The sequence below is a fragment of the Nothobranchius furzeri genome, chromosome 2 (assembly GCF_043380555.1).
Source record: "Nothobranchius furzeri strain GRZ-AD chromosome 2, NfurGRZ-RIMD1, whole genome shotgun sequence".
Classification (NCBI taxonomy): domain Eukaryota; kingdom Metazoa; phylum Chordata; class Actinopteri; order Cyprinodontiformes; family Nothobranchiidae; genus Nothobranchius; species Nothobranchius furzeri.
The window spans coordinates 62,971,452-62,996,938 of NC_091742.1; the positions used below are offsets into that span (position 1 = coordinate 62,971,452).

The 25,487-nt window shown below is 41.0% G+C and overlaps 1 protein-coding gene across 9 annotated transcripts in view; it reads left to right on the forward strand.

Annotated features, from left to right (window-relative positions):
- Window positions 1–25,487, forward strand: part of spega (striated muscle enriched protein kinase a) — a 75,122-nt gene that overhangs the window by 10,616 nt on the left and 39,019 nt on the right. For 3 of the 9 annotated variants that reach the window (XM_054747614.2, XM_054747615.2, XM_070547236.1), the window contains 2 exons: window positions 15,905–16,003; window positions 24,788–24,938. In XM_054747614.2, the coding sequence (XP_054603589.2) occupies window positions 15,905–16,003; window positions 24,788–24,938 (250 nt within the window). Of the gene's footprint in view, window positions 1–1,383; window positions 1,700–9,392; window positions 9,593–12,787; window positions 12,831–13,096; window positions 13,460–15,904; window positions 16,004–24,787; window positions 24,939–25,487 lie in introns of those variants that run through there. The other 6 variants (XM_054747618.2, XM_054747616.2, XM_054747620.2 and 3 more) reach the window with 6 other exon arrangements.

A 25,487-nucleotide genomic window follows, 5' to 3' on the forward strand; every position in this document is an offset into this window, starting at 1 on the left:
AATTTGAATTGACCAAGTGTTGGATTGATTTAACAGCTTTTTGACAAACATATTCTCACACCCAAAGCGTCAAAATATGACACGTGTGACCAAGCCTCATTATATGACGATTCGGGATGCCCCAGCGCGTCAGGAGACGACGATCAGGGACTCGCTGGTTCACGTGGCTCTGCTGGCGTCACTGTTTGACGCGGGCAGTCACACGGACATTATTCGACTCTTTAACCTTCCCCTCACCCCAATCCTAACCTTAAGGTCAGTAACTGTGACCTTAATTTAGGTTTGGGGTGAGGGGAAGGTTAAGTAGTTCACAAGTCGTTCTAATGTCCGTCTTACCACCGGCGTCTGATACCGACGCTCTGGGACGGTGCGTCATCAGTGTGTCCCTGATCGTCGTCTCCTGACGCGCTGGGGCATCCCGAATCGTCATATATTGGGGCTTGGCCACACGCGTCATATTTTGACGCTTTGGGTGTGAGAATGTGTTGTTTTGACAGGTTTGAGGAAAGTTAGTGTACTAATTTTGTGTTGTTGCCATAGTAACAATGCTCACGTGAGAATAAATGCATATTTAGATATTTAATGCATGTGCTTGGCCTAGGGATCCATTGGGGTAAAGCTGTCATCTTTGGAATCGTGACTGAACATGGTTCAGTCAGGATGCCACCTAGATGTAACAATACAATTAAACAATCATTGGTTGGGCTCAGCTTACTTACGAGTGGGCTTTGGTGTGGCTGGACGACTGTCCACCACCTCCGATCATACACAGCACGTTTGTGGAGACCATGATGCTAAAAGACTTGCAGATGACCTGATTTTGGGTCAGGATTTTATGCAAAGTAGAGCTGCAAGATCCCAAGTTTTGCAATTCTGCGGTGGGTATAACTGCAAAGAATGACCACTTGTCAACTGGCTGGTGGTTCGATACCAGCTTTCCCATCACATCTCAAAGTATCTTGAACCTCACATACCCCCCTGATCTGTAAAACAGGGTTGTGAATACACGTATTTAAGGAATAACAGGAGCTTTAAGCAAATATTTAACTTTTGTGGACAAACTCTACAAATGACCGTCTGGTTTTGGGAAAGAAAAACAGTTCTTTAGGTGCAATCAGTCAGCTGCAGGTTTCTGTTTGATCTCATAAAGGTCTGTTGGGTCATAATCACTTCCAGTTTTAAGGTCAGTACGCAAACAGAGGACAGCAAAAGGTTGTTTTGTTTCCGTCAAGCGACATGTTCTAGTTTTGGGATTGAGGGGGGCCAGAGGGAAAGTGCAGCTGGAGGGGGTCGTAGTATGTCATACCTGAAATAGACAGCTCAGGCTGGCAGTCAGGACTGGCACTTCAGGGGGAGAAGCATGGGCTGAAGATGAAAGTTAGGTCCAGTAGCCAACTTAGGGCTTCCCTGTCCATCCAATGACTTTGTGCAGCTGAAAATCCTTTTTTGATGACGTAACTTTGAGGGAAGATGGAACCGGCTGGCCTTTGGAATAAATTTAAGGACCATTTTGAAAAAAATTTCATATCAAGTGGTGCATTGAAGGAAAAATGCTAAAACAAATTGAGTATTACTAAAGACAATTATTTTGAAGGAGAAAGAAGAGCAGTCATGTTGAGGAAGGAGCTTCTAGAAGCAAGAAAATCTTTGAGGAGTGCAAGGCAAAATGTGAGTGGGCCAAGAAGCAAGAAGCTGAGAGGTGAGTGGGAGATGCACCAATAAACAAAGATCACAACAACATATTGTTTTCAGAATTTGTTTTAACAAATGTAGACAGAGTGTTGTGTAACAGAATTTACAGCTGACAGATACTAAATACGATGGCCTTGTTTCCTCTTGTGAATGGATTGCATCTCATGTTTCTAATGTTGTGGCTCAAAAGCAAAATTGGGGTTCAGGAGAAATTTAAAACGATGTCACGACTGAAGAGGTGGGTCTTGTGGAGCAAATGTAAAGGTGTGGAACACTCGTTTGATCCATATATTTGCAGTGATCTCTAGAAGGAACGAATGCCTTGTAAGTTCTACTCTGGGGGGTAAACAATGCACAAGAGCACCATTTCCAGGCGCTAGAAATGAGCCACATCACAGCTGAGCTTCAGACGGTAAATTTTAGAGGCTTATTTCCTGCTATTTGGACATCTCGCCTCTGATTGGATAACAACAACACGACTGACTCTGTTTGCTCTACAACGAGTGTGCTTTTATCTCCACAAATAACACAAGCGTGGGGGAGTTCTGCTGTGTGGTGAAGGTGCAAATGCTAGCAGTTAGCTTCTACTAGCCAAGATGTTCTCTGCTGTTTCTTGGAAGCTAAAACAACAACTTTTAGCATCATGAGTCAACTTGGGTGAGACCATGAATGTTAAGTGACAGTGTGACGTAGATCTGTCAGGATTTTCTAATCCTAGAGTTTCACCGTCTATTTTCTATCAGAAGCTAATGCATGAGATAGGTGTGGGAGACTATTTTCATGTTCAGCCCTTATGAAGAATTAGACCGGTTACAATCAGATATTATCATTAAAAATGTGGTTTTCAGTGTCCCACCCCTTTAAATGAATGATTCAGAAATGAAATGTTTTTACCCACTATGCAAAGTGTTTGGACGTCCTACAGGCGACTCAATATAGACGTGATCAGCACGTCCATGTGGCGCTGACTGTTTGCAGGGTAAATTTTAACTAGGAGACTGGACGATCTTCAGTATTGACAGAGCCTTTTTAGATCACTGTTTTTGTGTTTCTGATGACTATCAGACACGTTTGTACATATTTTGATCCAGCCTGAGTGATCCTAATCTTCAAAGTACATTTACATCTATTTTTATCCCAGTCACACTTCTCTGGGATAAACCGTGTGTTTCGGTAGACCAAAACATTTAGTTGGAGAAGAAACAGTGACAAGCTTAAGAAAAAACATGCAGTATTTCTGGATTATTGCTATCCTAATAGATTCCTCCTTGCAATTCTGAGAACATATGTCTTACAGTTTTCTGAAAAGCCATCTAAATTCCACCACCGAACAAAAGCAAAAACAAGAAGCCTCGCAAAGATTGTTCTCTAAAAGTCTTGAACACCATTTGTAATTTTTCACCAACATTTCTTTTGCACATCAGTTTTAGTAGCTACCTCAGGTAGATGTAGAAAAACCTTTCCAACTCATTATTGGATTTTACACAAATTTAGAAATCATCCTTTAAAATTTCAACCCTTACATTTTCTGCAGATTGCATCGTGCTTACGTTGGCACACAAGAGAAGAAACGGTCTAGCTGCTTGATGACTTCACATTCTGTAGACTTTATATTAACGTGGATTGTGGTTGCAGCACAATTAATTTGATTATTCGACCGCGACAGCTGAGGAAACCCATTAGCATGAAGCTAATGTTGTCTCTCTGTGTTCTCCATGACAGTGTGTTTATGCTCTGTCAGGCTGCAACACAGGCGTTCACAGGAACCCTGTGGGATTTTGTCAGGATTAGGTGGTAGGATCAGGTTGCATTGTAACGGTCAACATTGTCCACGGTGATTTTCAACGCCCAACGTACCTCACACTCTGAACGGAATCTGTACTAAAACTAAGCTCTGGCTATGTCGGCTCTTTTTTGGTGTCATATTTTAAAATGAAGGTATGATGACAGAAACTCAAAGTTACCACAAATCATCCATCCATCTGTCTGTCTGTCAATCTATTCATTCATCCAACATTCATCCAATAAACCATCTGTCTGTTCGTCCATCCATCCATCCATCTAATAAACCACCTGTCCGTCTGTCCATCCATCCATCCATCCATCCATCCATCCATCCATCCATCTAATAAACCACCTGTCTGTCTGTCCATCCATCCATCGATCCAATAAACCATCTGTCTGTTCGTCCATCCATCCATCCATCTAATAAACCACCTGTCCGTCTGTCCATCCATCCATCCATCCATCCATCTAATAAACCACCTGTCTGTCCGTCCATCCATCCATCGATCTAATAAACCACCTGTCTGTCCGTCCATCCATCCATCGATCTAATAAACCACCTGTCCGTCCGTCCATCCATCCATCCATCCATCCATCCATCCATCCATCTAATAAACCACCTGTCCGTCTGTCCATCCATCCATCCATCCATCTAATAAACCACCTGTCTGTCCGTCCATCCATCCATCCATCCATCCATCCATCCATCCATCCATCCATCCATCCATCTAATAAACCACCTGTCTGTCCGTCCATCCATCCATCTATCAAATAAACCTCCTGTCCGTCCGTCCATCCATCCATCCATCCATCCATCTAATAAACCACCTGTCCGTCCGTCCATCCATCCATCCATCCATCCATCCATCCATCCATCCATCCATCCATCCATCCATCCATCTAATAAACCACCTGTCCGTCCGTCCATCCATCCATCCATCTAATAAACCACCTGTCCGTCCGTCCGTCCATCCATCCATCTAATAAACCACCTGTCCGTCCGTCCATCCATCCATCCATCCATCCATCATCCATCTAATAAACCATCTGTCCGTCCATCCATCCACTCATCCATCTAATAAACCACCTGTCCGTCCGTCCGTCCATCCATCCATCTAATAAACCACCTGTCCGTCCGTCCATCCATCCATCCATCATCCATCTAATAAACCATCTGTCCGTCCATCCATCCACTCATCCATCAAACAACCTGTCTGTCCATCCATCCATCCATCCATCCATCCATCCATCCATCCATCCATCCATCCATCCAATAAACCACCTGTCCATCCATCCAGCCATCCATCCATCTAATAAACCACCTGTCCATCCGTCCATCCTCCATCCATCATCCATCTAATAAACCATCTGTCCATCCATCCATCCATCCATCCATCCATCCATCAAACAAAATGTCTGTCGGTCCATCCATCCATCCAATAAACCACCTGTCCATCCATCCAGCCATCCTATAAACCACCTGTCCATCCATCCATCCATCCATCCATCCATCCATCCAATAAACCACCTGTAGAAGAAGAAGAAGAAAATATCATTTCTATAGCGCCTCTCAAGATAAAAATCACGAGGTGCTTCACAAAAACAAAAAAAAATGTTAAAATATAAAAAAGCATTTAGAAAATGTTTAAAACTGTCCATCCATCAATCCATCCATCCATCCATCCAATAAACCACCTGTAGAAGAAGAAGAAGAAAATATCATTTCTATAGCGCCTCTCAAGATAAAAATCACGAGGAGCTTCACAAAAATAAAAAAAATGTTAAAATATAAAAAAGCATTTAGAAAATGTTTAAAACTGTCCATCCATCCATCCATCCAATAAACCACCTGTCCATCTGTCCATCCTCCATCCATCATCCATCTAATAAACCATCTGTCCGTCCATCCATCCATCCATCCATCCATCCATCCATCCATCAAACAATATGTCTGTCCGTCCATCCATCCATCCAATAAACCACCTGTCCATCCATCCATCCATCCATCCATCCATCTAATAATTCACCTGTCCATCCGTCCATCCTCCATCCATCATCCATCTAATAAACCATCTGTCCGTCCATCCATCCATCCATCCATCCATCCATCAAACAATATGTCTGTCCGTCCATCCAAACTCCAATAAACCACCTGTCCATCCATCCAGCCATCCAATAAACCACCTGTCCATCCATCCATCCATCCATCCATCCATCCAATAAACCACCTGTAGAAGAAGAAGAAGAAAATATTATTTCTATAGCGCCTCTCAAGATAAAAATCACGAGGTGCTTCACAAAAACAAAAAAAAAGTTAAAATATAAAAAATCATTTAGAAAATGTTTAAAACTGTCCATCCATCCATCCATCCATCCAATAAACCACCTGTAGAAGAAGAAGAAGAAAATATCATTTATATAGCGCCTCTCAAGATAAAAATCACGAGGAGCTTCACAAAAATAAAAAAAATGTTAAAATATAAAAAAGCATTTAGAAAATGTTTAAAACTGTCCATCCATCAATCCATCCATCCAATAAACCACCTGTCCATCTGTCCATCCATCCATCCATCCATCCATCCATCCATCCATCCATCCATCCATCCATCCAATAAACCACCTGTCCATCCATCCATCCATCCATCCATCCATCCATCCATCCATCCATCCATCCTTCCATCCGTCCAATAAACCACCTGTCCATCCATCCATCCATCCATCCATCCATCCATCCATCCAATAAAACACCTGTCCATCCATCCATCCATCCAATAAACCACCTGTCTGTCCGTCCGTCCGTCCATCCATCCATCCATCCATCCATCCATCCATCCATCAAACATTCATCCATCTATCCATACATACATACATACATACATACATACATACATACATACATACATACATACATACATACATATATTATACAATAGCTCCAACTGCACCAAGTATATCAGCAGTTCATAATCAACATTTACATTTGTATTCATAAGTATGCAATAATTCTAAAAGTTAAGGAAAGACATAAAACCTTTTATGCTGGTAAACCTCAAGGATTGTCATGGAGCAGAGTTTTTGTCAGGCATGGGGCTGTTTCAGGAAGTACAAGTCAGCTGGAGGAGAAAGTAGCTTCAGACGGCAGGATTTAGTCTTTTGTCCTGATGTTTGAATATCTCGCCTCGGATTGGATAACAGCAATGCAACTCTACCACTGACTTGCAGTGTGGATGTTTTACCTCCACACAGAAGTCCTTCTGGCTTGTGTTATTTGTGGAAACAAAACATCAACATTTCAAAGTAAACGTAGTCAGTAGTAGAGTTGCATTGCTGTTAGCCAATCAGAGGACAGACGTCCAAATATCAGGAATTACATTTCAAATGTTGCTGTGTTCTGTTCCCCACTCCTCTGACTCACCTTTAGTTTCTAAAAAAGGAGCGCCAGAGCTTTTTGTCCCCACATATAACATAATAAAGGCAATCGTTTATCCTAGTAGACTTGGTCTTTAACATCTCAGCATCATTCCAAACATATCCGTAGAGTAAAAGCACACATTTATATTGTGCATAACTCTATTTGATCAAAACGGCTATAACTCCATCTTTGCTTGGCAAGCTAAACATCTCACAAACACAATGTTCACTTTGATCAGATTAAAAGTAATAAATACAGAACACATGGTATTATCCGTCTGGTGTGAACAGGCTTAGTCGGTGCCGAAAACCAGAACCCGTGTGATAAGAGCGCGTGATGTAACAGCTGCAAAATCTGTTTTCTGTAGCAGGAAGATTATGCCAGACTTGCTGCTGATAAAGCTGGATCCCTGGAAGGCATCCATCAAGGCCGCCCCACAGAAAGCAACCACCGTCATAAAATCAATGTGTTTCCGTGAAGTCTGCTTACGCTCTCGTTGTTTTAAGCTAATTAAACCGTAGCCCAATGCACCTGTCCAAAATCTCCTAATGCCTGTTCAGTGCGTGCTGCAGAAAAGCCATCTGGAAGAGCCAACAGAGCCTCTGTTATCTGTAAAATAATGTTTGTGCAGTTATGTCTGAGACTTGTGCTGAATGTCTAAGCAGCACCACCCTCTGGTCCAATGAGGGCTCAAAGAATAAATGACATGCACCACTGCAATCTAATTATCTTTTCCTAATGGCTGCTGTTCCATGGAATCATAGCAGGAACTGGCTGAAACTGGTTGGATGTGGCTTTTAGCGAGCTTAAAAGAGAGCCCCAAGCAGCACAAAGCCAACACTTTACCACATTGGATGATGACTGCAGGGCGTTTGAGCGGTTACTTGGGGGTGTATCCCATATCACGCATAAAGCACTGGCATCGATTGCCTCACTTGCTGCTGGACGGAACAGCCCTCGCTGGTGATGGATGGGGGAGGAGTGCGAGGCGGACGGGAGGTTGGTTAGAATAACATCTGGAAACAGCAGTCCACCTCATCTAGGTGAAAAGCTTGATTCTAATCCATTGCATCGAGTTGCCGTAAGAGGATAATTCAGAAGTAGATGATGTAATGATCTCAAACCATAGCAGGGGCACATCTCACATTTATTCTGTATTTGCGAGATCATCAATCAGATCAGACATCCCGTTATGATGCTCAAAGCAGGTTATTTTTATATCCCTGTGAGGAAAAAGGGTCAAAAACCTCCCAGAGACACGTCCAGATTTCAGTAAAGATCAGCAAACACGTTTAGGAATCAGACAAAGACGACCTGAGAAGATGCAAAGTACCGTTTTCTAATGTTGATGTCATTAATTAGGAAAACAAATGTATCCGAGCCGACCTGGCGTTTGTGTACAAAGTAAGAGCATTTCACCCCGAAACGTAATAACTGGCTGTGATCCCGTCGGTGGTTTGTGATAACTGGTCCCACTCTTCCTTACAGAATAGTTTAAGTTCAGACACTTTGGAGGATTTTCCAGCATGAACAACCTGTTTGAAAGTCAAAGGTCAGACATTCTCCTTCAAGGTGTTTTGCTAGAGAGCAGTTTCAGCAGCCCAGACCATCACACTACCACCACTGTGTCTGATTGCTGGTGTGTTGTTTTAGTGTTAGTTGGACTCCAGATGGAACAGGACACACACCTTCCAGAAGATTCTGCTTTTGTGTCATCGGTCCACAGAACAATGACTTTTGATCTAAACGAATTGAGGTCTGCAGTGGCTGCTTTTTATCGCTGTTCTTGGATTTCTTTAGTAGGAGACATGATGGGATACTCTCAAAGATCTTTTAGCCTATTTCATTCTGTCAGACAGGTTCTATTGAAGCGATTTCTGCTGATCTCTCTCTCGCGCGTGTGTGCGTGTGTGTGTGTGTGTGTGTGTGGCTGTGATCAACGTAATGTTAATTTAATGGACACCCTACCACCACGAAGCCAAACCTGAAGGGGTGAATTTTTCTCTATTTATAATTCTTTCCCTTTACATTATTTTTCCTGATCGGTCCGTTTGCTCCGTGATCCTCCCCGTGAATCCCACCACCCTGTCTCCTCCTGCTCCTCCTCCTCCTCCTCCCTCTGTCCTCTCTTTTGCATTGCCCCTTTTTCTTGTCTCCCATCTTTTTGCTCCTGAAACCCCGCTCTCCTCAGTTTCTGTCTGTCTTTTCCAACCTCTTTTCTCTCTCCTGCTCATCACTCATCTCTTGGATCACACACATCGCACGCACGCGCGCGCAAACACACACACACACACACACACACACACACACACACACACACACACACACACACACACACATACACACATGCGCCTCCCTCTCAGCCTTCCAGCCCCCTCCTCCCTTTTGTTTTGCTCTGGAAGGAGAGAAAGCAGCTGAGATCTGACCCTCTCTAAATCAGCCTCTACGTCAAGAGAGAGACGCTCTTCTCATCAGACACTAAGACACCTGGCTTTGGCTTCGACCTCCTTAAACACACAAACAGGAGCTGCATCCTCCTTTCAGTCTTAATTCTTTTTTCCTCACACCACACCCTGGGTGTTTTGTTTTTTTCATTTACCATTTGCACGGATGTTTTTGTGTAAGCCACAGGTCATCTCGCTGATTTGAAAAACAAAACGCTGCTTTAGGATGAAGAAGATTTGGTCCAAGAAGAGATTCCAGGTGAGTTTGTTCTTTTTCACGTGGAAAATGTTATAATTTTCATACATTTTTTTTGAGTGTTTTCTATTATATTTGAATAACACGCCACACCCTTTATTTACTTTTTTCAAATGGAAAATCGTCATTAAAAACTGGATTTTGCTTAAAGAAAAACATTAAATTGACGTAGAAATTTGATTCTTGGTGGTTTTTTTTGTCAACTCCTAATAATTGAGGACAAATATTAATAGTGGATCAAATAAGTTAAGTGTTGTTGCTCCGTAGAAACAATTATTTAGATTTATCGGTTCCTATTTCCACGTCCTCCGTTACTAACACTCTCTTTCCATCCTGCACACATGATGTGCGTTGAAATGTACATTCTGCTTCGGCAGCCCTGGGAAATAATTAATTCATTTAAAATTTAATAAGTAATTCAGGTTTCCCAAATTTGGGGCAGACGAAAGTGTGTCAGTGGGCTACACTCCATGGAGACTTGGGAACCAGGCCAGGAGTCAGGGGCAGCAATAATCAGGAATTCTGTATCATCCAGCAGCAGACTGGTGGGAATTTGATGAAACACGCTGAATATTTCCTGACCTATTCCCCTAAATTCGCATTCTGAGGCTGGCTGATAAGATTGCCTCGAGGACACGACAGTGGTGAAGAGAGAAGCTTCTAGGAGGATACGGGGAGCTGCCGTTTATCAAATTGTGTGACACTAAAAAGCATCGACTGGCAGGGGAGCTGGACGTTAAAGCCGGGGGGGGGGCCTAGGGGGTGGGTTGAGTGAGTCATTCCACTTTTGCTACTTTTGTCCTTCCATTGGTTATAAAGCTGTGAGTCATGCCAAGGAGCTCTCAGTGGGTTCGCTCAACTGCCAGGAAGCGGCGTTATGCGCCTGGATGCTGCCTCAATCCCAGGAACTGGACGTGGAAGCCTGATGAGGAACATTGGCTCATTTCAAAGGAAATTTTTTAGAAAGTTTGAAAAAAATCTAAAAACTTAGGCTTTAAAGGGATATTTCAAGCATTTTGAAGTGCGTTTATGATTAAAGGTACGGCAGTCCATAAAGGCCAACAAACTTCCAAAGCTGCAACATAAACAAAACAATAGAACAACAATAAAAAAAAACACAATATAATCAAATACAATCAACAGCTTTAACTAAAATAGAAGTTATGCTGATTACAACAAGCATGTAAATCAATGAGACAACAGTGGTCAGGACTTGACCATTGGACGCAACGCCAGCAGTAGGACCAACGGTCCTTAACGCCTTTTTGGTGAAATGTAGGTTTTAGCTATAGAAGTAAGATATTATCATCCAATACTGGCTTAAAAACGAAATATTGGAAATTATCGCTTTCGGATTTTGCTCTTTTAATCACTCGTCTTTTACATACATAATATACATCAAGCTCTTCAGCTGCTCCTCTCACTCTAAACGTTGAAATATGACAGATCCAAGGTCTAGTGTTTGAGTCTTTTTGATTGTTTTTCACAACTGGCCTAACACACACTAAAGTATCCGTCATTTTTTTTGTTAATGATATTGTTTAAAGCATGCATGATAGGATGTGTGATGTTAGCTAAGTCTTTCTTTTTTATGGCGGGGACCCTGTGTATTATGGTATAAATCTTAACAGAAATTATATTCTATATATTCTTTGTTTTTATCTTTTTAGTTTAGTCTTGTGCAGCACCTTGGTGACATGATATATGTCTGTAAGGTGCTTTTATAAATAAAGGTGATGATGATGATGATGATGATGATGATGATGATGATGATGATGATGATGAAATGAAGAGTTAGACTATATTGGTACATTTAACAATAAAAAAACTGATAGTGAACATCTCTTGTATTGTTAAGTGTTAACATACGTTTTGGCGAACCACAACGTCTACTTTATGCGGTTTTATTTTAGTGTTCTCAAACTTCGATTTCATTAATACTTCTGTTGTAGCTTTTGTATGTCGTTGAGCCTTCTGGGCCACCGTACTTAAGGCTGTTATGACAAATCTGAAAACAAGCTGGGTTTTGAACGCAAACAAGGTCACGTAGCGTTAGCCCTCCCTTCAGGTATCTTCCCTGAATCGCTTCTGCCGGAACCAGAAACCCGTGATGCCAGATAAAACAAGATAGCGCTAAACACCAGTCATCGTTTTCTAGGTCCAAACGTCTTTAGTTGTCCGTGACTTCAAATGGTGTTTTTCTTTTTGGGACTCTGGTAGTTTGTCCTAAAGTTGATGTGGTAGCAGCCGGCTGTTTCTCCTCCTCTGATGTTACTGAGCGGAGAACCTCTCGCACCAGTGGTGTTCTGTTGCTAAATACGTGAGTGTGTGATGAGTGGAGGACCCAGGGTAGCGTAATTGTGGCTTTTGGTTCGTAATGTGTTATTGGTGGAGGTTTTTAGACAAATGTGAGAGAACCACTTCATTAATATTCTTTGGGGTGTTTTATCTCCACAATATATTTATAGCTATAATATGTTAAAATGTTGTTGGGAAGCATGAAAAAAAGTGTTTTTAAAAAGTTTTCCACATTTGTTATAGCAGCTTTAAGATCTGAGTCCAGATCTTCGCCGTTTGTCTCTTCCAGTGAATCTCAAGAATTTCGTTAACTGTTTATAAAACCGATCAGTTAGTATTAGTGTATTATTTCACTTTTACATACAGTAAAACCCTCTGAGCCACAAGAACAGATATCAGTCCTAAAATCCAGAACTGGTGCATCTTTATTTGGGACTGATGAGCTAGCAGCTGCCCTGAGAACGAAGTGTACCGTACTGACAGATGGTTAAGGTGGCAAAATATATTGCCAAGAATGAATGTAACTCTATACCTCCATCATTTATTCCACGTAAATACCAACCCTAACCCTTTGCTCGGACTAGCCTTTAGCTCATCAATCACCTTTCCTCTGAATAGAGGAAGACAATAATAAAGACAATTTATTTCAACTTTCACCAATAGACTCACTTCCAAATACCTGAAATATCCCTTTCTAATATGAGTATTCCATGCAGCCCAGCTTATCTCCAGCCTTGCTGAAGTTCTGAGACGATATTTCTTTGTTCAGACTGACGGATATCTCTGCCAATCCCACATTTGGCAGCAGAGGTGTTTCATTTGATTTAGCACTTCCAGTGTTCTGTGTAAACCAGAGACTGTGATTTCTGTTGAATAATACATTGTTTCCTCTTGTTTCAGAGAACTGGGCACTCCACTCGGACATTTGGAAGGCTCACCCATGGTGTGTTGTCCCTCAGTATGAGCTTCTACATCCTTTCACTGTTTGGTTGAGCCTTTAGGGTGGTTTCTATAGAGCTGTAGCGTGTTTGTTTGTGTGTGTTACTGTTTGAGCTGTACAAGTGGGTTTTGTTATCCACCCCCACAAAGCAGTGTTTTTGTAATCGTTACAGCTTCTCTGCATAAAATCCTCAGAGTGGTTTATGGTGCAATATTTGGTCATATTTTGTACAAAACCTGCTGCACAAACTCCAAGTAGCTAGTAATTACATCGCAGAGTAAATCATATCTGTGAGTGCAAGCTTTTAAACTTCATCCGATACGTTGCCTGTTTCAGCGTTAGCTTATCATTAGCTTCTGGAATGAGGATTTGACTTGATGTACGGCGCAATGAGGTGCAACCTGTTCTGTGGTTGTCGTCCTCCTCCCTCACAGGCTCTCTAACCAGTAAACATTTCTGTCAGCCGACCGGCAGTTTGGCTGGTGGTGTTAGACTCTAAATGGGTACGAAGAGGATTGGTCGTGTGGGTGAGAGAGATGCTGGTTTCCATAGTAACGGTGCTATCCCGTCTGCCCTCTCTTGCTGCCACTATGGAAGCGAAGTTTTCCGCTCCTGCCGAAAGCAAAGCTATGGTAAACCTGTCTGTCTTCAATCATCTTCTGCTCCCTCCCCATCCATCCTTCCTTCTTTCTATCCATCCTTCCTTCCTTGCTTGCTTGCTTACTGACATCCATCCATTTATACATACATCCAACATTCATCCAATAAATAATCCTTCCATCCTTCCATCCACCCATCCATCCAACATTCATCCAATAAACCATCCATCTATGTATCCATTCATCCATATATCCATCCATCCATCCATCCATCCATCCATCCAGTAAACCACCCATCCATCCAACATTCATCCAATATTCATCCAATAAACCATCCATCCATCCAACATTCATCCAATAAACCATCCATCTATGTATCCATTCATCCATATATCCATCCATCCATCCATGCATCCATCCATCCATCCATCCAATAAACCACCCATCCATCCAACATTCATCCAATAAACCACCCATCCATCCAATATTCATCCAATAAACCATCCATCCATCCAACATTCATCCAATAAACCATCCATCTATGTATCCATCCATCCATATATACATCCATCCATCCATCCATCCATCCAACATTCATCCAATAAACCATCCATCTATGTATCCATCCATCCATATATACATCCATCCATCCATCCAACATTCATCCAATAAACCACCCATCCATCCAACATTCATCCAATAAACCATCCATTCATATATACATCCATCCATCCAACATTCATCCAATAAACCACCCATCCATCCAACATTTATCCAAAAAACCATTCATTCATCCAACATTCATCCAAAAAACCATCCATCCACCCATCCATCTCAATTATGAAGTTGTCTTATCCATATGCTTTCAGGAACTTTGCTTTTATTTCTCTACACAAGCATTATATTTGTATCCTTTTCTTTTTTCATTATTAAATCAAAACTCTTCTACACTAAGTTCTGTCCTGTCATCTTTTTTGTGGTCTCTAATTTTTTTCACTTCTCTAAAGTTTAAAATGAATTGTCAGCACAGAACATGTCACATTTTTGGTTCTTTCATGTTTTGTGGGATTTTTTTGCATCACATCAGTAGAGTTTAGGGTTTATGTTATCGCACATAAAACATATTTTCGTTCTGTTTTACTAAAGTTGAAATGCAGGAATTGTCATTTTCTAAGAAAATTTTGATTTTTTTTCTGACATTTTATTTTATCAACTGGCAGTCTGATTGATTGAAACCAGTGCTCCCCAACCCTGATCCTCTAGATCAGGGTTTCTCAACCTTTTTCAGCTAAACACCCCCCTAAGTCATGCTGAAATCCTTTACTGCCCACCAATGAAAGAGAAACGGAAAGTTTTTTGATACAAAAATCATAATTAAAAAATAATAATAAAGAAATTCATCCTTGAGTTTGAAACTGTTTAATACAAATATGTCATAAAAAGTATCATAAATTTTTTTTAGCTATTAGCAAAGAGATATTGTAGGAAGCTAAATATCCTCGGTCCAGTAAATTCGAGCTTCGAGCAAACATACTGCTAATGCTACCTCTTTTAGAGTGTCTCTCTTTAATTACCTGAAAATAGTTCAGTTCCTTTGAAGCTTTGTCTGGATGCATTTTGGACAAGTGCTCCTTAAGCCGGGAGGGTTTCATTGCGTCGTTTGAAAAAACTTGTTCACAAAGCAGGCACATGGGGAGTTGTGGATTCCTGGGTGAAGGAATACATCCATACTGAAGGTAGTCCACATTGTACTGTCAACACTTCTTTTTATTCTGAGCCATTGTCTGTTATGAATGTCCTGCATCGTTAGCGCCCACCATTAGCATCTCAGCGTCCCCTTCATGGGCAAAAAACTTTCACTGCCCCCTTATATAGTCTGAACGCCCACTGGGGGGGCGCTACAGCCCCCGTTGAGAAACCCTGCTCTACATCCTCCATCCAGCATGCTTTAGTTTTTTCCCTGCTCCTGCACACCTGAATCTGTGATTCATTTACAAGCTCAGCAGCTCATCAAGCTCTGCAAAAGTGTGCTAATCCCCCCAAACCAGGTGTGTTGCAGCAGGGAAACAAGTAAAACATGCTGGATAAGTGATCTCAAGGACTAGGGTTGGAGCTCACTGATTGAGATTTGTTATGTTCAAAATAAAATGTATAAACTAATGAATTTAAAACTAAAGACGTAAGGCCTTTGAGATTGTCTTTTTGAAAATGAGAGCTAGTCTTTAAATGAACCCCCTGATCGTCTATGCTGGTGTCGTTGTGGTTCTGCTCACGTTAAGGTCCTTAGGTCATATTCCTGAAGTCAGGAGCTGCTTTGACACAAGCTAGTCTACAAATGTATCCCCTATGAGCAAACACAGCCCCGTTTATTCCTCTCAGAGCTTTAAACTTTGTCGAAAAAGATTTAAAATCCTTTCCTGAAGTTTGTCCTTTATCCATCATGTGTAAATTGATGTGTTTTCCTTCACATTATTCCAGACTCTGAGACCACCGAGGATGAGACCACAGAACCTCAGATGGAAACCAAAGAGGGGCTCGGGAGGCACCAGGACAAAACTGGACGGAAAGGAGTCCCAGGTGTTGTATCTTAGATTATTCATCTGACATTTCAGCCTTTTTCATTTTTAAATCCAAACTATAACAGCTACAAGCCAACACCACTTGCAAGATATGTTTAAGAGTGCAGCACTAGCAACTTTAGCTGCTCTTAAAACATTTTTATTGAGTCACATCCAGCTGGATTTACTGCAGCAGCAGCAGTGTTGCTGCCAAAAACACACTTGTACAAAATTATGTTAGAATGTAGATTGATGGTTTTAATGGAGGCTGTTTTCAGCTTGGCCCACAATGTTTGTTAGATGAAATCTGATACAGGAGAGTGTAGTAATCCCTCGGGGTGTGAGGCAGCAAGGTGACACACTGCCCTAGTTTCAGCAAGGTTCGCTGTGTGGCTCCATCGGGAACTAGAAAAACGTAGAATCTGCTTTGTGATTTTCACACGTTAGAATAGAAATGAACACATGTTTTATTTCTCTTTAAAAATACCAAATGCTGTTTATTTTTAATGAGCTTCTCCAGAGACACAGTTTGCCTTTCTTATTTTCAAGTCCTACAAATATCTAGTTTGCACAGTTTAGTCCTTAAAGGGGTCATGGTATACTGTCTTTTCAACAGTTTACAATAGTTCTATGTGCCTATGAAGTTCTTTGCACAAAACCCTCTCACACAAAGAATCTCAGCAGATTTATTCTTGACATTTTCAATAACTTCCAGAATGAGAAAAAAATCTGGAGCTGCTTGAAAATGTCTCCATGAGTGGTTTAAAAATGTCCCATATTGTGATGTCACAATAAGGAAAATTAGCATTGAACTACCCCTCACTGAAGGAGAAGCGGCTCTACTCCGAGCCCCTCCAGAATTTCCGAGCCCATCACTTGTTAGAAGCCTATAGGGAGCCGAGGCCACGCCCATCTACTTCCAGATCATGAGTCCTCAACTTCCAAAAATAAAATAAAAATGGGAGTCTATGGGCAAATTAAAGTTATTTTCTGATCCCATTTGATACGTGCCATGGATTTCACATTTTATGTCGGTGAATTTTAGGTTTTGTGTGAAAAGACGTGTAGGTCTACAAATGTTCGTCTCACCAAATAGACATCAAACCAGACACAAAAATGAAAAGATTATTGATCTTCGAATTCTGCAGGAAGCAATAAATGTGTCTAAACCCACTGTAAATCTGGCCATGTGGTAAGTAGCAGCTACGCTGCGGTAGAAGAGATCCTGCAGTGACATCATATATGCGACTTCTAATTTGTAGTCTTTTTAATTACAAATTTTTACAAGCAAATAAATCTCAAAGTGTGCGAAACACATAGTCGACTCACTCATCATTACTTTTCATTTAAATTGAAGTACAATATATATGTGATTTAGGGCATGAGGGAAAGCAGATCAGGAAACAGCTCTTATTTTTTTAGCTTTGTTCACTTCCCTTTTTTTTCTTTGTTATGGAGACCCATGAGCCTATCAGGACGGGCCGGATCACGGGTCCCCGGAAGAACGAAAAAATGAGTGCAAGTCAACGAGGCTAAAAACGCTATTTTCTAATCCGCTTTGCCTTACGCCCTGGATCACACATGTGTTGTACTGCAATTTAAATGAAAAGTAATGATGAGATCATGCCAGTCACAAACTTTGAGATTTATTAGCTTGTAAAAGTTAGTAATTTGCATGACTACAAACTAGAAGTCAGGACTTTGCATATTACATCACCACAGAATCTCCTCTCCCCTAGCGTAGCTGCTCCGTACCACATGACCAGATTTATGGTGGCTCTTTCCTCCTGTGGGAAGTTTGTTGAACTTACAGCCCTTTTCCCTCAGTTTTCTCCGTGTCTGGTTCGATGACGTCACTTTCGTGTAGCACATTTGTAGTCCTGGACTTTTTTTTTTTTTTTTAATCTTTTATTTCATTCACAATGTATAAAATAAACACAAACAAATACAGGATACATTAACATATTGAAAAAAAAAACATTTGAATGAAAAGGAGCAGATAGAAGAAAAAATCTTATGATTTCTGCCCCTTTTTACGAAATAAAATTATCCGCCAAACAAACACAGTGTAACCTCAGTCACTTTCTAATATTTTCAGGTCTAATCTTTGACATTATAATTCTCCTTTTCATAATTACTAAATACATTAGATTTTATACATTTTTTTAATATAGCAAGTGTAGTTCATTCTTTAAATTCCTTGTTAATGGCATTCTACAATCTTACACCATTTACAGAAATGTTACATTCCCTAACTTTGGTTCTGAATCTAGGTTTCTTAAAGACATCAGTTCCTTTTAACATGTACCCACTTACTCTCTTATGAAACATTTTCTGAATATTAGTTGGTAGATTACTCGTATTCGCTCTGTACATTATTTGCAATATTTTCCACTCTACCAAGTCAGGAAATTTCAGTATTTTGTATCTAATGAATAACTGATTAGTGTGATCTCTATAGTTACTGTTATTAATGATTCTCAATGCTCTTTTTTGCAAAATGAACAACGGTTGTGTAAAAGTTTTGCAAGTGGCTCCCCAAATTTCTAAACAATAAAATAAATATGGTTCAATCAGTGAGTGATACAATGTTAATAACCCCGATAAATTTAGTAGAAACTTGACTCTGTATAATACCCCTATGGCTTTGGCAATTTTCCCCTTTATATAACCTACATGTGATTTCCACGTGAGACTCATCGAACATGACTCCAAGAAATTTGGTTTCTTTTACCCTTTGAATTTCCATTCCATCTATCATTAAAGATACATCACAGCTTCTTCTGTTATTAAACAGTATATAGTTTGTTTTGTTCAGGTTCAGTGACAGTCTATTTATATCAAACCATTTTTTTAACTTTAATCAATTCACTGTTTATCACTTGCGTTACTTCATGTATATTTAATCCTGAATAAAACAATGTAGTATCATCCGCAAATAAAACTGTGCCAAGTAAATTCGACACATTTACCAGGTCATTAATAAACAATATGAACAGTTTAGGTCCGAGGACTGACCCTTGTGGCACACCATAATAAATATCTTTTAATTCAGATTTAGCATTATTTATTTGAACAAACTGTTTTCTATTGCGTAAATAACTATTAACCCATTGATGCGCCACCCCTCTTATTCCATAGCGTTGTAATTTAAGAAGTAACCTTGAATGATCAATGACATCAAATGCCTTTTTTAAGTCAATAAAAACACTAATGAAATGGTTTTTATTGTCAATTGCTGATGAAATTTTATCTACTAAATCCATAACTGCCATTGCTGTTGAATGTTTGGTCCTAAAGCCATACTGTTCATGATTTAAAATTGAATTTTCGTCAATGAATTTGTCCAACCTTAATGCAAACACTTTTTCTAATATTTTGGAAAACTGTGGAAGCAGTGACACTGGCCTGTAATTAGTGAAACTCTGTTTATCACCGCTCTTAAATAATGGAACCACCTTGGCAATTTTCATTAAATCAGGGAAGACTCCTGTAACAAGTAACAGATTACAGATGTAAGTGAATGGTTTAATAACAGATTCAATTATAGCTTTTACAGTCACCATGTCCAGATCATTACAATCAGTTGATCTTTTGCTTCCCCAGTTTTTTACAATGTTTCTTATTTCTTCTTGATCTACTTTGTCAAGGAGAATACTATTGACATTTCTAGGTATTGTATTCATTGTATCGTGAATTATTGGTTTGCTTTCCACCAGACTCCCTCCTACATTTATAAAAAAAATCATTGAATTCATTAGAAATTTCTTTAACTTCATAAATGTCTTTGTCCTTTACAAAGTAGTTTGGGAGTCTTGCATTTGTATTATCTCTGTTAATCACATTATTTATTATTCCCCACGTAGTCTTGATGTTGTCTTTGTTCTTATTCAATAGCTCACCATAGTACTCTTTCTTCTGTTTTCTAATTATTGTTACTAATTTATTTTTATATTTTTTATGTCTGTCTTCGGCTTCCTTTGTTTGTAACTTTAAGAATCTCATATACAGACAATTTTTTTTTGGCACATGCATTTTTAATTCCATTAGTCATCCATGGTTGGTTGTCCCTTTTACCTGTTATTTTAATTAATTTACAACTACTGTTAAACGATTTCAGCAGTATTTTCATGAAGGATGTATATGCATTGTTCACATCACTGACATAGACTTCCGTCCAGTTCTGCATTTTAAGATCTTTATTTAGGTCCTCCAGGGCTTTAACTGATTTATTTCTTTTATAATTAATAAAATTATGTTTTATGATATTGTTATTGTTATTGTGATATTTAGACACTACGAAAATAGGTAAAGGATCACTAATATCTGTCATCAATATCCCAGTTTTAACAACGTCCTCCTTTCTATTAGTGAATATATCATCAATTATTGTTGCACTTTGGGTTGTGATCCTGGTAGGTTTGTTTATCAAAGGCACCAAACCTAAACTATATATCATATCAAAAAAATCACTTGATGTTCTAAGAGCCACAGGATGTTCTAAGTTAATGTTAAAGTCCCCACACATAAACAATGTTTTGTTTTTAATATGATCCACAAACTCATTTATTTTATCTGTAAATGACCTGATGCAAGAACCGGGTGCTCTATATACACAACTGATCATTATATTTTTTGATGTGTCGTTGATAATTTCTACTATTACCATTTCCATAACATTATCTTCCATCATAGTCATTTTCTTATCTAATTTACATTTTAAATCATTGTTAATGTACAGGGCAACACCACCACCCCTTTTATTTATTCTATTTACAAAATGAAGTTCATACCCTTCTATTTGTACTTCAGTCATCCTTTCATCATAAAGCCAAGTCTCAGTAATGGCAATGACTTTGAATTTACTTTTAAATTTACCTAAATAGTCCTTTATTGTTGACATCTTGGAAACTAAACTTCTACTGTTTATGTGTATGATTGATAATGAATCATTGTTAGTTAACCCACTATTTAGCTGATCTTCTGCATAATAATTACTATTTATATTTAACTCAAATAAACTTTCGTCTATTTTACTGTCAAGTTCATATATTTTCTCATGGGAATCCATTTATTCTTTATGAATTCATTTGTACTTCCATATCCATTGTTAAACTGTTTCCACTATCCATTATTTAGTCAGTGCTACACAATAAATCATCTTTTACCCTGCAACACTTCCAGATCTTTCAACTCTTTGATCATTTTTGCATTTAGACCTTCTTGCTCTCTGATCCATACAACACCATTTCTTGTCCACGTGGCTGTGATTTTTTTTTTGTTTCCTCAGCACCCTTGCTTCTTTGGCTATTGTTTCATTCTTTTTCGTCAGGTGTTCATTTATGTACACATTTGTACCTTTCAGTTTTTTTTGCTTGCCTCAACAACTCATTTCTGTACTTCCTACTGGTAAATCGCACTATGATGACTGGTTTTAATTTGTCTGCCTTTCTCGGAAGGGTATGACAGATTGATATTGCATCACTTTGGATATGAATGTTCTTACTGTGCAAGAAGCTCAACACTTGTTGTTCTAGTGACTGGAGTTCTTCCTGTGGAGCATCCTCAGTTGTGTTTCTATCTCCAGTAACTGTGGCATAAGTCCTATGTCTAGTTTCCAAACCAGTTATCACCAAGTCATCCCTTCTGGTATACTGCTCCAGTTCATCCACCCTCTGTTCCAATACCATGATCTTCTTGTCCTTTTCTGCAAGCTTGAATTTCAGTGTCTTAACCTCATCCATTAATGACAGTAGTTGATCCTGTTGTACTGTTAGCTTAGACAGCTCGGCTGACATAAAATTCAATGATTTTTTTAATTTCCTCCATATCTTCCTCGAGTTTCTCTGTTTTTCTGGGAGGGGCCATTGTATTAGGCTTACCTCTCTCTCAGTCCTGGTTGCCGGTGAATCTGGAGCCTGGAGCCCCAGGCTGAGCCTGATTGTTGGATCAGGTGGCTGGTATTGAGGTGATGGTGGAACCTGGCTACTGTGCCTGGAGGCTGTTGGTGGAGCCTGGCTGCTGGGCGTGGAGGCTGCTGGTGGAGCCTGGCTGCTGGGCCTGGAGGCTGTTGGTGGAGCCTGGCTGCTGGGCGTGGAGGCTGCTGGTGAGCCTGGCTGCTGGGCGTGGAGGCTACTGGTGGAGCCTGGCTGCTGGGCGTGGAGGCTGTTGGTGGAGCCTGGCTGCTGGGCCTGGAGGCTGCTGGTGAGCCTGGCTGCTGGGCGTGGAGGCTACTGGTGGAGCCTGGCTGCTGGGCGTGGAGGCTACTGGTGGAGCCTGGCTGCTGGGCGTGGAGGCTACTGGTGGAGCCTGGCTGCTGGGCGTGGAGGCTACTGGTGGAGCCTGGCTGCTGGGCGTGGAGGCTACTGGTGGAGCCTGGCTGCTGGGCCTTGAGGCTGCTGGTGAGCCTGGCTGCTGGGCGTGGAGGCTACTGGTGGAGCCTGGCTGCTGGGCGTGGAGGCTGATGGTGGAGCCTGGCTGCTGGGCCTGAAGGCTGATGGTAGAGCCTGGCTGCTGGGCCTGAAGGCTGCTGGTGGAGCCTGGCTGCTGGGCCAGGAGGCTGCTGGTGGAGCCTGGCTGCTGGGCCTGAAGGCTGCTGGTGGAGCCTGGCTGCTGGGCCAGGAGGCTGCTGGTGGAGCCTGGCTGCTGGGCCTGGAGGCTGCTGGTGGAGCCTGGCTGCTGGGCCTGGAGGCTGCTGGTGAGCCTGGCTGCTGGGCGTGGAGGCTACTGGTGGAGCCTGGCTGCTGGGCGTGGAGACTTATTTTCACACAAAACCTACAATATCGTTCCTCCCCACCCATTCAAAAATAAGCACGCTCTTGGTATCAAAATGTGTCTTTAAAATTTACGGACATCATGTGTGATATCCATGGCACAAAACAAGCGGAATTAGAAAAATAGCGTTTTTAGCCCCGGTGACTTGCGTTCTTTTTTTTCGTTCTTCCGGGGACCCGTGGTCCGGAAGTGACTTAGGCTTCCTATTAGGGGGTGGGTGGGCATGGCCAGCAACTGCTTTCTTGCATTAAAGTGACAAAGCCACTCATAAAACGGCTCATTCTGGAAGGTACTGAAAATGTCAAGAAAACTGCTGAGACCTCTTTGTGTGATTTTGTGCAAAGAACTTCATGACTTTGATTTATACTGATTATTTTCAGGCTGTTGATGAAAACCTAGTAAGTTGCAGTTGTGCATCCAAAGATTCCTTTCTGTGGATTTTCAGACTCAATGAGACTCCGGATTACACTATTCTTTATTTTATGTTAGAGCAATAACTAATATCACAGCTGGCTAATTTTCTTAGTGTGCTCGCTCGCTAATCAAAATAAGCATTTGAAGTCTTTGACTTAATCCTGAATGTGCAGCAGATTTATTCCTCTGACTGCTTCAGTGTTTATGCCCGCTTGTTGAATTGCCTATTCTCTGAAGCCTAATGAGATTTTCCTTCTAGCAATGGAGGCAGAAAGCAATCCCTGAAACTGAATTTATTGGAGTAGCGTTTTCACCGAGTGAGCACGGCTCTACAATCCATCCCTAACCAGCAAAATAGATGTCTGACGGTATGGATTGAAAATATTGACACCCTCGTCCACAACTGCTACAACTTTTGTGTTCGGATCGTCTCACCCTTCCCTGTAATAGATTATCAAACTGAAGGATAATTGGAGTGTTTTGTTTGTTCAGGTAGTGATTCAGGAGCTAAATCAACAAATAAAACACAAACCAAAACTGTGTGTTCAATTTGGGTGTGTATTCCTTTCTTGTGCTCTGAGTCGGTCTAAAACAGTCAGACGTTTTTTTTCTCGAGCTTGCTGCTGGTTCAGGATTTCCTTCATTGACCCAAGATGCTGATGGCTCTTTTTTTTTCTTCTTTTTTTTGCTGCTCCAGCATGTCTATCTTTGTTGCTCGTCACTAAAACGTCAATCATTAGCTGATTTGCGATGGCGAGGAGGCTCTCTCTTAGCAGTAAACCCCTCCAAATCCCTTTCTGTTTTATATCCTGGTTTAAAACCATCAGAAAGTCGTTTATCCTCTTCCTGGTGAAGGTCCTATCGTTATTTTGTATCTGCGTTATTCTCCAGCAGTTCAAGACTTCCAGTGTTGCTAACTTCTCAGATGGAGGAGTGTCTTTGTAGGGGAGACGATATTCAAATGAAAATATTCTAATTTGCTAAAAAGGACAGAGACATCTCACCAAATCAAGGAATTCTGGTGCTCTGGTAAAAGCATGGATGAGTGAGCCGCTCAGCTCTCCTGGGAAGGCATTGTCCAAGATTTAGGAATGGGCATTTCTGAGGCTTCTTCCAGAATGTGAGGTCAGGAGTAGGACACGAAGGCCTCACCCTGGTTCCTCCTGAAGGTGTTCCATCAGGATGATGTCTATGTGTAGGCCAGTCAACCTCCTTAAAACTAAAATTAATCATCTGCATCTTTCTGAATGCCTGAATATGTTGATTCAGTGAGCTGTCCCAATGTATAGAAGTACACAGAACACTTTCTTCTGTCAATTAAAACTTTCATGCCACATTTAAACCTTTCACCATGAATTATTTTTTTGTTTAAGCCAACTCCAAGAAAAGGAGATGGGTGACTATTTTCTTGCTGTAATGATTGGAAACCCTGAGCCTTTACTGTGAGGTTTAAGTTGTATATAATAAAATGAAAAACACAACTAAACACACAGGGAGTCCTACAAAAAAGATGGTTCAAGGACTGGGCTGCCTGTGAGTGTTTTGGGATAGGTAGAGGTTCACGGTAGCACAGAGGCCTCCAATGACAAGCATGTCTTCTTTGTGCCCTCTGCAGGTGAGGGAGGAAGGATGATGGACTACAATCCTGACACTTCGGATCGCAGGGCCACCCTCCCTGGGACCTACGACCCTGTGGTGGAGCGGGAGCTTCGCGCTCTTGGTTCTCGTCCTCCGGGGCCACATTTGGACCCTACAGACTCAGCCAGGCAAGCGTTCGGCGGGGGTCCCATCGAGAGGACCCCCCCTGTTCGTCACCTTGGTGTGGAACCCCTTATGCGGGCATCTCACGCTAACCTGGCCCGACCTGTGCAAGGGTCAGAGGAAAGTGTTTCTGTCGGCAGCGACTACTACGGGAGCATGTTCAGCCTCTACAGAGGGAGAACATTTTCCATGCCGTTATAGCAAATGGCTTTTTATTTCCTGGAAAAGAACAAACGGACTCAACACAAATTCCCAAACTGCAAAGAAAACTGGCACACATTGCACATTTCATCCAACACGCAAGTTTTCCACATTTTTTTTAAATTGTCATTATTTTAATTTTGATCACACTTTCCTTTGACTCGTTCGATTGCTGTGTGATTTGGTTTCAATCTAACAACCTTACATTAACGTCAACACTATAAATATTTATAATCTGCTGATTTAGCACTTCTTAAAACGGTGATTCTGCTTTTTAAATGTCTGCATGTTTCCAGAGGAGCCCCCTCACATTTGGATTAGCGCCATATTTCTGTTGGCTTGCGGTGGCGTGC